The sequence below is a fragment of the Branchiostoma lanceolatum genome, chromosome 11 (assembly GCF_035083965.1).
Source record: "Branchiostoma lanceolatum isolate klBraLanc5 chromosome 11, klBraLanc5.hap2, whole genome shotgun sequence".
NCBI lineage: Eukaryota > Metazoa > Chordata > Leptocardii > Amphioxiformes > Branchiostomatidae > Branchiostoma > Branchiostoma lanceolatum.
Genome location: NC_089732.1, coordinates 14,000,892 through 14,015,432, shown reverse-complemented (window position 1 = coordinate 14,015,432; position 14,541 = coordinate 14,000,892). Strand labels below are relative to the sequence as shown.

Sequence of the window (14,541 nt, the reverse complement as noted above, 5' to 3'; positions counted from 1 at the left end):
AATATCTTTACACACCGATTTTTGTCCATTAAAAATGACGGGTTGGGCAAAAATTTTGTCCGTCAAGAGCGACAAAAACCCGTCAAATGACGGGAGGACGGGCGCTGGCGAGAACACTGCATCATACTAATTTGCAAAAATTATCACCTTGCTATAAGGTACTACCTGAAAAAATTAAGGTTGAGGAAGGGTTATAAAGCTTAAGAAAGGGTTTTTTTCGAAAACATCCCAAAATTCCTCATCCACCTTTAGACAATACCTTAATTACTCAAGCAACTGGATAAAATTTTGAAACAGTCAACAAATATAAAGCAATACAATATAACATGGTTATTCAGCATTCAATGAACACACGGCGTTAGAGATATTAGCTTCTGTTTGAAAACAAATTGTACATACTGGCCATTATCCTTGCCGCCGTTCCGAACCCCCAGTGAAACCAGTTGAACACGACGCGACTGAAAAAGAAACTTACCGCTTAACAAAGAAAAAAAAGACTCGAAATTCTTTCCTCTCATTTGCATACATATGTGATGATACGATGTGATGATACGCAAGGGATGACATTCACCTCTTTCGAATTAGCCTTAGATGTTTTGATAAAAAGATCAGTTCTAAAACACACAAACTATCAAAATGATGTTTAAGTCACTTACTTTGGTGCTTCCGGTCCCGGACGACAAAGCGCCATGAATGGCTGTAGAAAAATATCTTTTGTTACGAACACATGAATGTAACCCTTTAGCATTGTAAGAAATCAAATTGCAGTGTTTTTCAAAGAGAGTTTGACGTTAAATTTGTTTTCAAGGAAGGATCAGGTAATCAAATAAAAAAATTACCTGAATGACACCAAGACTAGTCACAATGATGCCCATAACGGCGTGTATGGTGTTATTAGAACCCTGTTATCGAGAAAAAAATAAAAGAGAGAAAAGACAATGTTACGTCTTTAACAAGATTGGCAACGTAAAAAGATGTTGCCATGGCGACGGTGGTCTCTGCTATATCTTTTAGCCCACATGCAGATAAGGACCTCACTTGCATAAATCATATGCAGATCATCACCTTCTCTCTAAAATTGCTAGGGGGCCCAAAATCCAATCATCTCGAGATCTCACAAAGACCTACTCACCTACCAAATATGAAGGCAATCTATCCAGGCATTCTTGAGTTATGGCCCTACATTCCTGTGGACACATTTCTGTGCAATTCCTAGAATTCTTGCAAACTGCACACAATATATATACTATTAGGCACGCCCCTGAGGCGTCGCCAAAAAAACCATAGAATTACACAGCCCATACAGGGCACATGTTAATGTTCTTAAGTTCCAACAATTATTCACTGCAAGCAATCGTTAGGGACTGAAAAGTTGGAAAGGAATACGAAATTTAGACCAAGTATAAAGTTTACCAAAATAAAAAAAAGTATATTCGATACCTATACTAATGGTATTTATTTAGAGTTGGTTATACCGGAGACATACCGTGACGAAGGTCCACTCTTTGAAGACAAATATGAGGACAAACGCAGCGATGGCCATGAGTACTGTTAGGGTCATAACAGCACGGTGAACCTGAAACCAGAAATCTGATATTTTCCAGACATTCTATTTACATACAAAAGAAGTTCAGATGCCAACATATCCTCTACTAATGTTTTTGGTTGACTTGGAATCAACAATTTTGAAAGGAAAAGAGACTGTACTGTGTACTGTGGTGAGTAGTTTACACCAATTACGACACAATCAAAACAAAGCGACAGATTGAACAGCAAGGTCGGCTACTAAGAGGCCCAATATAATACAAAATCACTTTGACCATCGCCAGGGTCACAACACCTACTAACATGCAATCCATCCAGAGGTTCTTTTAAGATATTGCACCGGATACGCGCACACACTCACAGACAAACAGCCAAAAGCTATACCCCCATTTTTTCATGGAGATAATCATCCGTGTATTTCATGGAGGTGGGCGTCCTCTAGCGACTATTGTTAGTATTGCAGTGTGTACTTACAGCGAACCAGATCTTGACTCCACACCAGGTACTGTTAGGCCACATGGGTTTGTAAAAGCGCGCCAACACGGCTCCGATACTGACGGTGAACATCCAAGCACTTATCATGAAGCCAGCTGAAAAACATGATAGAAACATTAGACCAAAATCATCATCATAGATCGTAAGCGTTTTGCAATAGCGCAATTATGCGTTCTAGGGTGACCTGCGGTTTGCGACTGTCTTGGGCTGACTAGTACTCGAGATCTGACGTCACAAAGGTCAAATGTCGTTGGACATCGCCAGTATAACATCACCACACCGCGAATTTCAAATGTTAACGTTGTAAAAACGCTAATCTATGATGGACTAGTGTAAAACAAGTAAGAACTGGTCTTAGTTGTATATTCAACATACTGCGGTATGCTTTACGAAATTAAGTGTAGTCTGCCTTTAAAGATAAATTTTCATGACAAATCTACACCAACCATAATCGTTGATTATGTTGCTGACGCCATAAAAGTTGTTACATAAGAAATATTCTTACTCTTTGATATCAAGAAAGAAGACCAAAACTGCAATGTCACAATTATGAATAAAAAAGACTCTTCTTACACAACAAGAGATTTATTCCACCGACGGTTCGGTGACCATCTGTCACCCTCTTCAAGGCAATTCTGACTGATTCACATAGCAATGCAGCACAGGTGTTGCTGCCTATACATATTAATGATATGTGTTACACTTCTGTATGTTTGGGACCGCATATTGATGTCATCCCCTGTGATTGTACATATGTAAATACTTTGCGTTTTGGATTGCATCTCATTAATATGTATAAGCAGCAACACCTGTGCTGCATTGCTATGTGAACCAGTCAGAATTGCCTTGAAGATGGTGACCAAAACGTCGGTGGAATAAATCACTTGGTTGTGTAAAAGAGTATTTTTTATTCAGTGACTTACCAACCTGATGAAATTATTCACGAATGTCACAATTATGTATCAGGTTTTTTTTCCTGGTGATATCAAAATACACCTAAACTAACATCAATTGACGTGGAATAATACCGAAGCAATTACATATTTCCATAAAGAATAGCTTATGAGAAATACGGTGAGTGGCGTACCATGTAGCTTGACGAAGAGGGGTACACCAGCTGCGGCAACCAGACTGATACTGGTCACGTCCACGGGTTGGTCGGAGTACGCTCGGCTGGTGTGACGCCTGATCTGCACTGAACCATCTAACGTTGGGTAACATAAATTCGTGGGGTACTTAAATTCGGGATTTTTCGAAAACGGGGTATCTAGGGATATGTGCTAGATGCAACATCAGTAATACCACTAGAAATGCAAACTTGACAGGCTAACACATTCAGAACACTGCCTGAAAAGCTTCGATAACCATGCATTAGAAGTTGGCGACGTCAAAAACTCTCCGTCCCTTATTGACAGAGTCTGGGGGCTTCGTGGGAGACTCACACTGCACGGTTGTTCGCTGGTTTATAAGACAAATGTCACATCTCCTGCCTGCTCAACACAATTATTTACAAGAGAACTTATTACAATCTCTTTTGCTAACCTGCAACTGGATTCTAAGTGTGATCAATCATCAAAACTCCTCTTTGTTGCTACAACCTACGGCACGTGTATTTTCCCGCCGCCATATTGTTACCCAGAATCATGTCGTCAAGCAGACGACAAAAGGTTTGTGAGGAACACTTTTTTGTCTAAATGTTGCGTGTGATAGTGGACTGAAGACGATATTTTCCTCAAAGTTTGCTCCTAACATAACAAGGAACACATGGACATAGTAGTATAACCATTGCTACGGCATCCGGCTAACTTGCCATGAATAATGTACACGTTGCCATGACGGTGGGGATCGACTTTGAGTGACGTTCAACCCACTCAACAAACGGGATGCTAGCAAAGGCCTGATGTGTGCGGTGCGGCCGTTTTTTCGTGTATTTTTTTTTACTTGGACACGTCTATATCCATAGCACTCTCCTCAAGCCAAGGATGGAACGAATAGCTGCTGTATAAAATGTGATTAGCGGTAAGATATTCAAGACGAATCTTCTCTCCCGAATTAATGTGCCCCCCTGTCCGACAACACTGTCATTGTGCGTGCGGCGGACGGTAGATTCAAGTTGAAATATTATGGTGTCAGCACGACTAGAGACAAAATCTACCATATATATGATTAGTGCAAAGATAGTATATGATACTGACAGAATAATAGAAAAAAAGGATGGTTTATTGTTCTGCTAGATTGATTTCAGTCAACCATTATCGGAAAAATCCCGAATTTATGTTACCCAACGTTACAGCACCGGAACAAGAAGAAATCAGTCTCTTAGAGATTTTGTGAATGGTTAAACTGGTAACAACCAACGCCATATTGTTTAGAAATGTAATATTTACTTTACGAGAAATCATTATGATAGATGTACTAGAATCGCGAAACGTATCTACAACGCAAAACTGTACATTGCATACCCTCCAAGCATAGTTTCAGCTCCGGCTTGTTTTTGACGTCTTTTCATAATCTCCAAGCAGATCTATATGGTGCGGCCTGGAGCTTATCTGGCTGACTGGAGCTTATCTGACTAGCATATAGGATTTTCGGTGCACCGTGTAGATCTGCTTGGAGATAAGTCTTTTCAGGCGCTTTCCATTTTGTTTCGTTTTCTTCTCGGCCGTTTGACTAACCGGAGCCGAACCTCTGCTTGGTAAGTGAAAAAAAGTCCACAAAGAAGAAGTCTCACTAAACAGCAATGACACATATAAAATCTTACAGTAGATTAGATATTTTGGTTCTTCTGTTGTTGTGTTCACTGACTGTTCACTCTACGTTATAATTTTTCCACTTGCAAAAAGCCTGACTCCAACTCTCATCCCAACATCATAAATGGATTATCCTCTGTAGGGGATTTCTTTCCGTCTGGCTCCAAGACCAATAGAATGAGATTAGAGCAGACGATAGGAATCATTTGCATATTAATTGACGTCTCAAGTTTTGAAAACTCCTGTATTTTTCTCACAGGTTTTTGAAGAAAACGCTGTCAGATATAGAAAAGTGATCCAGATAAGTGTAAAAAAGCTACAAAATCAATATAATAATTAACTTTACTAGGCAACCTTTCACTTGAAAACCATAACATTGTGTTTCCAACTGTCAAAGCAACCCTTCAAAGTTGGAATGGTATCTACATTTTCCTCAGAGCTGAATTAGCTTTGATAGCTGTGTGTCTAGAAATAGAAGACGTTTTAACTCACCAGACTGAACTTGTGTAGGTCCGACAGCCAGGAAGATGTGGTAGGAAGAGTTGCCGAGGTCGAAGTACTGGTCAGCTCCTGCACCTGCCCGGGCTGTCTGCCGAACAGCACGGTGGAACCGGCAGGACAGCAAACCATTGCTGTACGCCACCTCCACATTACTTACTCCGAACTGTAAGAAAATTGAGGAAAAAATCTCAGATTAGGTAGAAGGTAAAGGAAGTGAAGAAATCTAGCTTCTGGTTGTGGATCAGAAGGAGGGAAAAGCCTGGGGGAAGAAGGAGACAGCATAAGTGCAACAGTGAAAAGGCTTAAGAAACAGGAGTGAGGCAGGGTGGAGACGTCCTCCCTGTCGTCCCCCCATCCCGAGGGCATACCAGAGTACGAGGGACGATACGTCCAGTGAAGGAGGGGTCTTTGGGTGAAGATCACGGCTGACTCCTTGGTGCTGAAAAGCACGTCAAGTGGCACGAGCTACCTGGCAGGTGAGAATTATCTAATTCTGTAGTTCCAATAGCAACCACATTATCATGACTTCACCATCAACAATGCGTCTCTTGAGCTAGATATGCTATCAATCGGGGTGTTTGTTTTACATCGATAGCAATCAGCACCAAGGACAGGTCCTTTAGGCTAACAAAGCACCTACAAGCAAGCACATTACTCACTCCGGACTGAACGAAAATGGAAAAAAAAAACTTGAAGGGACGTAAGAACTTAGCAACAGAATTGAACCAAACGCCAACCAGGAGTAGGGAATGGCCTCTTGACCTAGATGTGCTGTGAGTATAGTAGGAGTGTATTTGATTTACGTGGATGGTGATCAGCACCAAGGACAGGTCCGTTAGTGTAACTAGGGAGACTAGTGTAAACTATTGCTATACGTCATCTGTACATTGCCAACTCTTAACTATAATAGATAGAGAAATAGACGAAAGTATTGGTCTATTGTAAAAGTCAATGTTAAACATGGGCAAGATGTAATATATTTGATTAAACACCGTTAGCAAATGTGTTCTTCTGTGTGGATTGTATTCAGCACCAAGGAATGCTCAATTCACCAGCTATGCGTAAATCATATCTAAACATGTTTGTTTTCTTTGCATTTGACGATGAAATTACTGGAAAGTTTAATGCATGTCTGTGAATGTGTGTGGATGTTGTTCAGCACCAAGGACAGGGTTTGTAGGTTTTGTATAGTGTGTGGATGGTGTTCAGCGCCAGGGATATAGGTTAATCCAGTTGTGTATGAATATCATGTGGATAGTGAAGCACCAGGGATGTAAGTTAATCCCGTAGTGTGTGAATAGTATGTGGATGGTGTTCAGCACCAGGGACAGGTTTATTGAGTTGTGTACGGATTGTGTGCGGATGGTGTTCAGCACCAGGGACAGTTGTGTATGGATACTGTGCAGATGGTGTTCAGCATCAGGGACAGGTCTATTCAGTTTTGTATGGATTTTGTCTGGATGTTGATCAGCACCAAGGACATGTTTATTCAGTTTTGTATGGATTGTGTGTAGATGGTGTTCAGAACCAAGGACAGTGTTTCCTGGCTTTGTAAAATAAAGTGTGTACACGTGTGGATGGTGTTTAGCACCAGGGATAGGAATATAGAACGTTATCCAGCGGTGTATGGATAGAGTGTGGATGGTGTTCAGCTCCAAGGACAGGGTTTGCCGGTTTCTTAACGTGTGTACACGTGTGGATTGTGTTAAGCACAAGGGATAGGTTTATCGAACTTCATCCAGTTGTGTATGAATAATGTGTGGATGGTGTTCAGCCCCAGGGACAGGTTTATCCAGTTGTGTATGAAAATTGTGCTGATGGTGTTCAGCACCAAGGACAGGATTTCCTGGTTAATCATAGAGTGTAGATGGTGTTCAGCATTAGAACAGGTTTATCTAGTTGTGTTTTGATATTACGAAGAAGGTGTTCAGCACCAAGGACAGTGTTTCCTGGTTTTGTAAAATAAAGTGTGTACACGTGTGGATGGTGTTTAGCACCAGGGATAGGAATATAGAACGTTATCCAGTGGTGTTTGGATAGAATGCGGATGGTGTTCAGCACCGAGGACAGGTTTTCCCGGTTTTGTAAAATAAAGTGTGTAAACGTGTGAATGGTGTTTAGCACCAGGGATAGGAATATAGAACGTTATCAAGTGGTGTATGGATAGAGTGTGGATGGTGTTCAGCACCAAGGATAGGACTACTATGTTTTGCATAGTGTGTGGATGGTATCTAGCACAAAAACACACAGAATCCTTCTGACTCACATTTGAGGCCTCTCTAGTCGGCCTGGTATGTCCTGTAGAGTAGCTGGAGAAGAGCTCGATGTTACCGTCCGGGTGACGCACACACTCGTACATGTCGTCATCAGCCTGAAAGGTAAATAGATAGAGACGGGGGCGATATAAACTTTTTGCAACACATGATGAACTGCTCGCCGAGTCACGTGTTCTATCTGTACTAAGTAGCGTCACGGAAGGGGTAGATTTCTCATTCCTCCTCATTTCTCATTACTTGGGCTGTCAACTCGATAATTTTCCAATTTTCTAGTTATGCTTCAATACGTTTAACCTTGTTTATCTTACCCACAAAAAATGTCAGGGTGAAAGCTGACCAAATGTCGCAAACATTATGCAATACATAAGCTTAGGAAGCTCGGGATGAACCGGACCAAGTAGAAAGGACTAAGGAAAGACTAAATGCGGCTTCAGGATGTTTCGACTACTACAGCAGCAGAAAACAGTGGATTCATATGCCTCTTGCCGTACTTTTCTCGCCTCAGTTGTACTGAGCATTGGCCAAGCAACATTGTCCTCGTTCTCGTGTGTTTCGCACATGTCTCGCGAGAGCTTAATGGCGTGAGAGTACATGTCGACGAGGACTGAAATGAAAGGAAACTAGAGTATTATGTAATACATGTACAAGAAAACTCACCATTGTTGTGTCACGGGAAAACCCTATGGCGACGAATCCATCGCTTTTCCCGGTCACTTCGACGATGACATTCTCACCGGTAGCGTCTGGGAAGAAAGAAAAACAACAACACCTGTCTGATAAGAAGGCTAAATCAGAGTAAACCTTCCTAATGACAAACCTCCCACTGCACGAAATGGCCTCTGATCCTGACGTATCCTGAAGTATTCTGACGTGATCCGGAACCTAAGATCCGGAAGAATCCGAACGGATCCGGGGCCGCATATTTCTCGGCAGGCATATTTGAGTTGTGTATGTACGTATTCTAGGCTTAAGTCCAGTATTCACTCGCCCCTAGACTTCCAATGGTGAACATATAAGAAAAAGGCTGTTAAAAGTCACCTACCTGAAGTTTAGATCATGGAAAACTTACATTGGCAGCGTAGTCTGACCTCTAAAGTGTCAATCTAATGAGTTTCGCCTATTTTCCACCGGCGCAAACTTGTGAAATTAAAATGCCATTAAAATGGACCTTTTGCGCATGACTGTAATGGTGACCTTTGGCCCTTACACAAGTCATGTGTGTTAGTGGTACCTTGAGTCCCAATATTTGGATGCCCATTTGCTTGCCTAGAAACACACGGCCCCGGATCCGTTCGGATTTTTCTGGATCTTAGGTTCCGGATCACGTTAGGATACTTTAGGATCAGAGGCCATTTCGTGCAGTGTCCTATAGTTCAAAAGTTCCAGGGACAGGAGAGAAGGAGGCTCGCACTATGCCCCCCCCCCCCCATTACATACAATCACACACTTTCATATCATAATGTTATTCAGAAATCGCTCGTGCGAAAACTAGTTATTGAAAACAACTTGCCAGTACAACATCTTTTGGTTCATATTGAGGAACCTTCGTCATAGAATATACAGAACAATAACGGATATCCTGAACTTTGATTATGGAATACGTACCAGTGACCCAGGTCGCCAGGTAGTCACAGATTGGTGGCGAACAGCCGTCAGGAACTCCATAACAACCCTTAGTCACTCCGCATCCTTCCGTGCTGATCTAGAATATAGATAGTTTGTGATCTTAACCTGCCTTCCATTGTGCACTCACTACTATCTTTTAAGAACGACAGTCGAGTACAATGTAGCTGACACTGTTAAAGGCATCCAGAGCATTTTATGAGGCTTAAAACTTGAATGAAAAAAAAAATCCAATTTATAGTCATTCCTACACATATTAAGTTTCAATAACGTTATACCATTACATATCGACATTAAACGTGCAAAGATACGGTGTCAAACTGATAGAAAATCCAAGTCCTAGTAGACTGATCCTGACTGTCCATCACAATTAGCAGTTCGACCAATGAGAGAGTGACTGCAAGTCCATCAAATATTTGCACTCTAATGTTTTGATTTTGCATTTCTTCGTTTTGACGGAGGTGGGTGGGGCTATGGCATTGGTCTATTTACACTAGGCGCGTGAAACTGAAAGATGACCATGTAGCTTATTTTTGTGCCGCTTTTGAGCACTTTTGATAAGAAATCCGCATGCAAACGTGGTAAACAGTGTCATTAGATGTCAATTTCATAAAGATTACAGCAACTAGAATATGTCCAGTTTTCCAGCCTCATAAAATGCTCTGGGTGCCTTTAACAACAAAGTTATGATACATGTTAAAGTTTTAAAAGTGAACAAATGACTGTCATATCTGTAATGACAATAGAATGAATTGGCATAAATACCCCAAGTGGATCCTCGTCAACTACTGGGCCGACCTGAAATAAGAAATGAAGTATACTTAGTCTTCTTAGTGCGGTGTCTAGATTATGCAAAACTATGTTCTCAGTTTGATGTATGCGTTAACCCATAAGCCAGGGTATATAGAATTGCCGACTGGGAACATGTTATAACTGGTATGATTTACATTTTAATATACATTATCATGAAACTACATATAATACAACTTTTTTTACAAGAGACAAAATCTTGTTTCTCACCGTAGAGATGGAGGGCGTGGTTACTTCTGTTGCTATGGGAACGTTGGAGGGCCCCTGTGTAGCGGTGGGGTCGGAAATGACGGGAGATGACAAGGCATCGACCCAGAATGTCGCGAAGTTTTGAAGAACTGTGGCCCTAAAAACACAAAACACAGCGTACTAAAACAAGATATTTCGATGACTTTTCTAGAAAAATAAAATCTTTTCTAAATCAAAGATGGAGGCTGGGATGGTCATGAGTTGTCGTTTTTTCACCAAAAAAGTGGCTTGTTACCCACTATGCCCACCTCATATTTGAATAAAGCTGATCTGGCAAGTCGTTTATGTACAAATGGAAGAACAACTGTCCCAGGACGGTTCCTTGAGGAACTCCCTACGCTACTCTAACAGGAGCTGAGGCCTTCCCTTCTACCACTACCGTCTGCTCCCTGTTGGTCAGGAAATCCTTCAGCCAATTCAGTGTAGTGCCTTGAATTCCATAGTACTCCAGTTTTGAGATAAGTCTGTTATTGGGGACTTTGTCAAAGGCTTTGGTGAAATCGAGTAAGAAATCGAGTAATCTTGAAAATGTGTTTTTCACCAAAAAGTGGCTTGTAACCCACTATGCTACTGAACTGGTATTATAGATAACTTACCTAAACTGGATGTCCCCCACAGTCACATTTGGTGCAGTCCAGATCACGGAAACAACCGTCTTCTCTACAATGTCCACGATTTTTTTGTGTCCAACGGCATTCTGATGAAAACAAGGTGACAAGTTACAACGGTGATAACATTTTATACACTTTTAGAGACCAAACATTGTTTAGACTTAGAGACCATACACTTACACTTAGAGACAAAGCCGTTAGCGCTGACAGACCTTAAATCAACTTTGACCTTAGACCACAATGCATCACGACTGCACATGCGCACTTGGCTCAATAAGATTGCTTATGACTAGTACCAATTCTAGGAAAGTAAAAGAGACTATGCATATATATCTAAGCGCTGAAAGTCTCGGACCGGAGTTTTCTTACGATTTCGTACGTAAGCCGACAACCTCAGGTCGACGGGCTACAATTCCGCCGAGATAAGTAGGACGGAAAATGCAATCATATCGGCGAAAAGCGGTTTTCTGCTGCTTTCCGATCTATTTATGGGTATTTTCCGTTGTCCCTTTTTTTTGGATAGAAACCATAGTAAAATGTAAATTTTTGACCCGAGAATTATCATTTTTGACCCTTTTTGGATCGAACCTGCTTGGAAAAAAAAGAGTTTTCCTGGGGTCACGGCATATATGCTGAGAAAGCTTAGTAAATGGTGAAAAATAAAAAAAGTCATGTGATAACTTGTTCTGCGATCTCCGATGACGCAAATTCAGTGAAATTGCATTAAAACGCTGCTATTTGGGTCATCAGGCGAAAAAAACAAACACGTACATCACCGTTGGCGCGGACGGACCATATGTAATATATAAAAAGGGCTTCGATGGCGAACCAAGTTCACCACGCCCAAAAATACTACAACTCACGGGCTTTTCAGGAGATACAAAAAATCTATGCACAGCTAAAACCATCACCAAGCAATCTGGGCCAGAAATCAGGGTGACGACCACGCACTTCCGGCAGATTACCACGTAATGACCCTGGTCAGATTTGAACTCCGACGCGGAACCTCAACAGGCCTGGTCGTGATTAGAGATGACCTACTTTCTGGGAGCTGACCCTTTGCCCTCAGTTCACAACACATCCTGTTGACTAAGATTAAGTCGCCGATATGCAAATACAGTTTATTTTTTCACGCAAACAGACGCACACACACACACATATATCTATATAGATACACACACAGACACGCACAAACACACAGACATGCACACACACACAGAGAGATATTTACCTGTGTGTCCGGAGCACAGTCTACCACCAGAGTATTGTTATCATTGAGCGCTATAAACGTTCCCACGGGTTGATTCTGTCCCACGGGGCGAGCCTGAATGTAGAAACCCTGAAAGGTCTCCGTGCCCGTTCGCTGTATAGTAACTACAACAAGAAAACAGATTTCTATGATTATACTGTATATTTCGAAACAATACATCAGATATTGTCGAGCAGCCAAAAGGCTACTTGCAATTGTATATACCCCTCCCCCCCCCCAAAAAAAAAGACTTCAAAAATACAGAACAAAAAAAAACACAAAAACATCCCGTTAACTAATAACAGAATTTAGTACATTCCAGTCTATAGACAAATTCAAATACATTCTAGAAGGAGACAACCCTTACTGTGTACAAATAGGTAAATATATCAAAGAATGTTTAGATCTTAGAACTAGTAGCTCGACATGTTGAAGCATTCATATACTTGTGCTTAGGTTAATCATTATATACCATTGTTTGTTGTTTGCATGTATAGTAGTAGAAGACCTTACGAAAGTCGCTGTACTTTTGTCGTGTCAATAAAGATTTCTATTTATATTGATGCACTGCACGATCTACGATCAAATCACACGCATTGGAACGTAAAAACATTTGTCAGTACCCAATTTTCGTACAATACGTTTCGCCTTGTCATGGTGACCTTTTGGTTGTGTAAGCCATGTACACAAATAAACATTGCTGGCCCGATTCTGTCAATAATGATTTAATACTTTCCACTTGTTGGATAATGGCCCTTAAACTCTAACTATCTTTTATCTCCGGGTAACCGGAATACAGACTGTTACCAGGGCCCACACGGTCCAGCTCTTCGGCACCAGGTCTAACATGCGCCGATGAAAATTTTGACTATAGCCCCCTTGGAGGCCTTTAGAATTCAGGCAGGCAAAATCACCGGGATGCCCTAGAAGCCTGGGTTTGCGGATTCGATGGGGTGGTCTACTAGGTGGGCTAGTGCGGTGGGCTACCTCAGCATTGTACCCTTTCTGGGCCTCAAGGCTATGCATGGGGGCTTGGCCTCTTATGGAATTTCCTTGAAGAGAAACTGGGTCAAGCTGTGGGTGGGCTAGAGGGAAGGCAACAGCTGATCATATGGCAGTTGGGGGGGGGGGGTAGATGTCAGCAATGAACTCCACCAAGACTGGTAGAAAAGCCATTTATCATAAACAAACTTCTAAGTACTCAGTATGGTATACAACAGGATGTAAGGGAAGAGGTACAAGGGGAAATAAACTGGAAGTTGGATAGGGCAGCTAGGGAATGAGGGAGCCTTTGTTTGACAAAATTCAAAACATATGTCTCACATTTAGACTACCTACCTACCTACCTAGTCCCTTGACCTCCAGGTCGTTGGGGGGACAAGGTAGCATTTAGACTAGAATGTACCTAAATGCATGTGCTTGTATACAAATGTAAAATGTATTTGTGGTTATGTGTGTCAGTACATGAGCGTGGGTTGGAATGTTGTGTGTGTGTTTGTACAATGTATCATTGTTGCTTTTGTTGCTCATTTCTTTCGTGTAGCCACAATGCTACTGTCCTGTTGGCTTGACTGAGCAGTAAAGGAACAGGGAACATGGTGCTCCAGGTTTAAAAATCTAAAACTGAGGATAACAAACTCCTGCACCATGTAAATGTATGCTCATTGCCCTACCTCCACCCCCCACTGTAGCATCCCCAAAGCAATATGATCAGTTGCATTCCTTCCGGCCCACCCACAGAGTGACCCATCTTTTCCTCAAGGAAATTCCATTCGATGCTAAACCCCCATGAATAGCCTTGAGGCCCAGAAAGGGTACAGTGCTGAGGTAGCCCACCTCCTAGCCCACCTAGTAGACCACCCCATCGAATCCGCAAACCCCTAGAAGCCTAGTCAGTCCTGGGAGAGATTGATGGCTATAGGTCAGCCTCCTTACGTAACCTCATAAGTCATACATTGATACCCATACCATTCTTTTGCTAGATAATCACCTGATGTTAGCTACATGAATAAGACGTATATTCTTTCTACGGAAGACTTACCGGTTATTTGTTCTCCCACGCCGTATGTCTGTTTGTCCACGAGAAGCTCGTAGGGAGGGGTCGATGTTTGTCCCGGGACGAGGTGAGCTGGGGTTAGGGTAGCACAGGCCGAGGGCGGTACGTAAGAAGAGTAACCATTCACACCATTGTTACTCAGTACAAAAATGATCGCAACAGTCGCTGAAAGCAGAAGCATCTTGCAGAGTAGGGATAGAAACACTCAGCGCTACAGGATGTAGTGTCCGCCCAGCGGTCCGTTGTGTAAGTGAGAGCCCCGTTAGGTCAACGATGGGTCAGGGAGCGACCACGCCTAATGATTTATATACACAGTAGGAGATGGCGCGCGGACACAGTTGCTAGGTTAGGCCACAGCAAGTGAATTTTATGGATG

The 14,541-nt window shown here is 42.0% G+C and overlaps 2 protein-coding genes across 3 annotated transcripts in view; both read right to left on the bottom strand.

Annotated features, from left to right (window-relative positions):
* LOC136444969 (putative ferric-chelate reductase 1) overlaps positions 1-14,541 on the bottom strand; it is a 39,196-nt gene that overhangs the window by 3,594 nt on the left and 21,061 nt on the right. Inside the window, exons 10-15 of one of the 2 annotated variants that reach the window (XM_066442772.1) lie at positions 3,128-3,244; positions 2,020-2,135; positions 1,487-1,576; positions 840-902; positions 657-697; positions 400-458 (exon numbers count right to left, since the gene is read on the bottom strand). In XM_066442772.1, coding sequence (XP_066298869.1) covers positions 400-458; positions 657-697; positions 840-902; positions 1,487-1,576; positions 2,020-2,135; positions 3,128-3,244 — 486 coding nt within the window. The remainder of the gene's footprint in view (positions 1-399; positions 459-656; positions 698-839; positions 903-1,486; positions 1,577-2,019; positions 2,136-3,127; positions 3,245-14,541) is intronic. The other variant, XM_066442774.1, reaches the window with a different exon arrangement.
* LOC136445004 (putative defense protein Hdd11) lies at positions 8,602-14,491 on the bottom strand. The gene is made up of 7 exons (XM_066442835.1): positions 14,151-14,491; positions 12,092-12,234; positions 10,846-10,946; positions 10,211-10,346; positions 9,956-9,988; positions 9,173-9,269; positions 8,602-8,609 (listed from the first exon to the last, which is right to left on the bottom strand). Exons 1-7 carry the CDS (start codon positions 14,344-14,346, stop codon positions 8,602-8,604), a joined length of 714 nt encoding a protein of 237 aa, XP_066298932.1. The 5' UTR covers positions 14,347-14,491.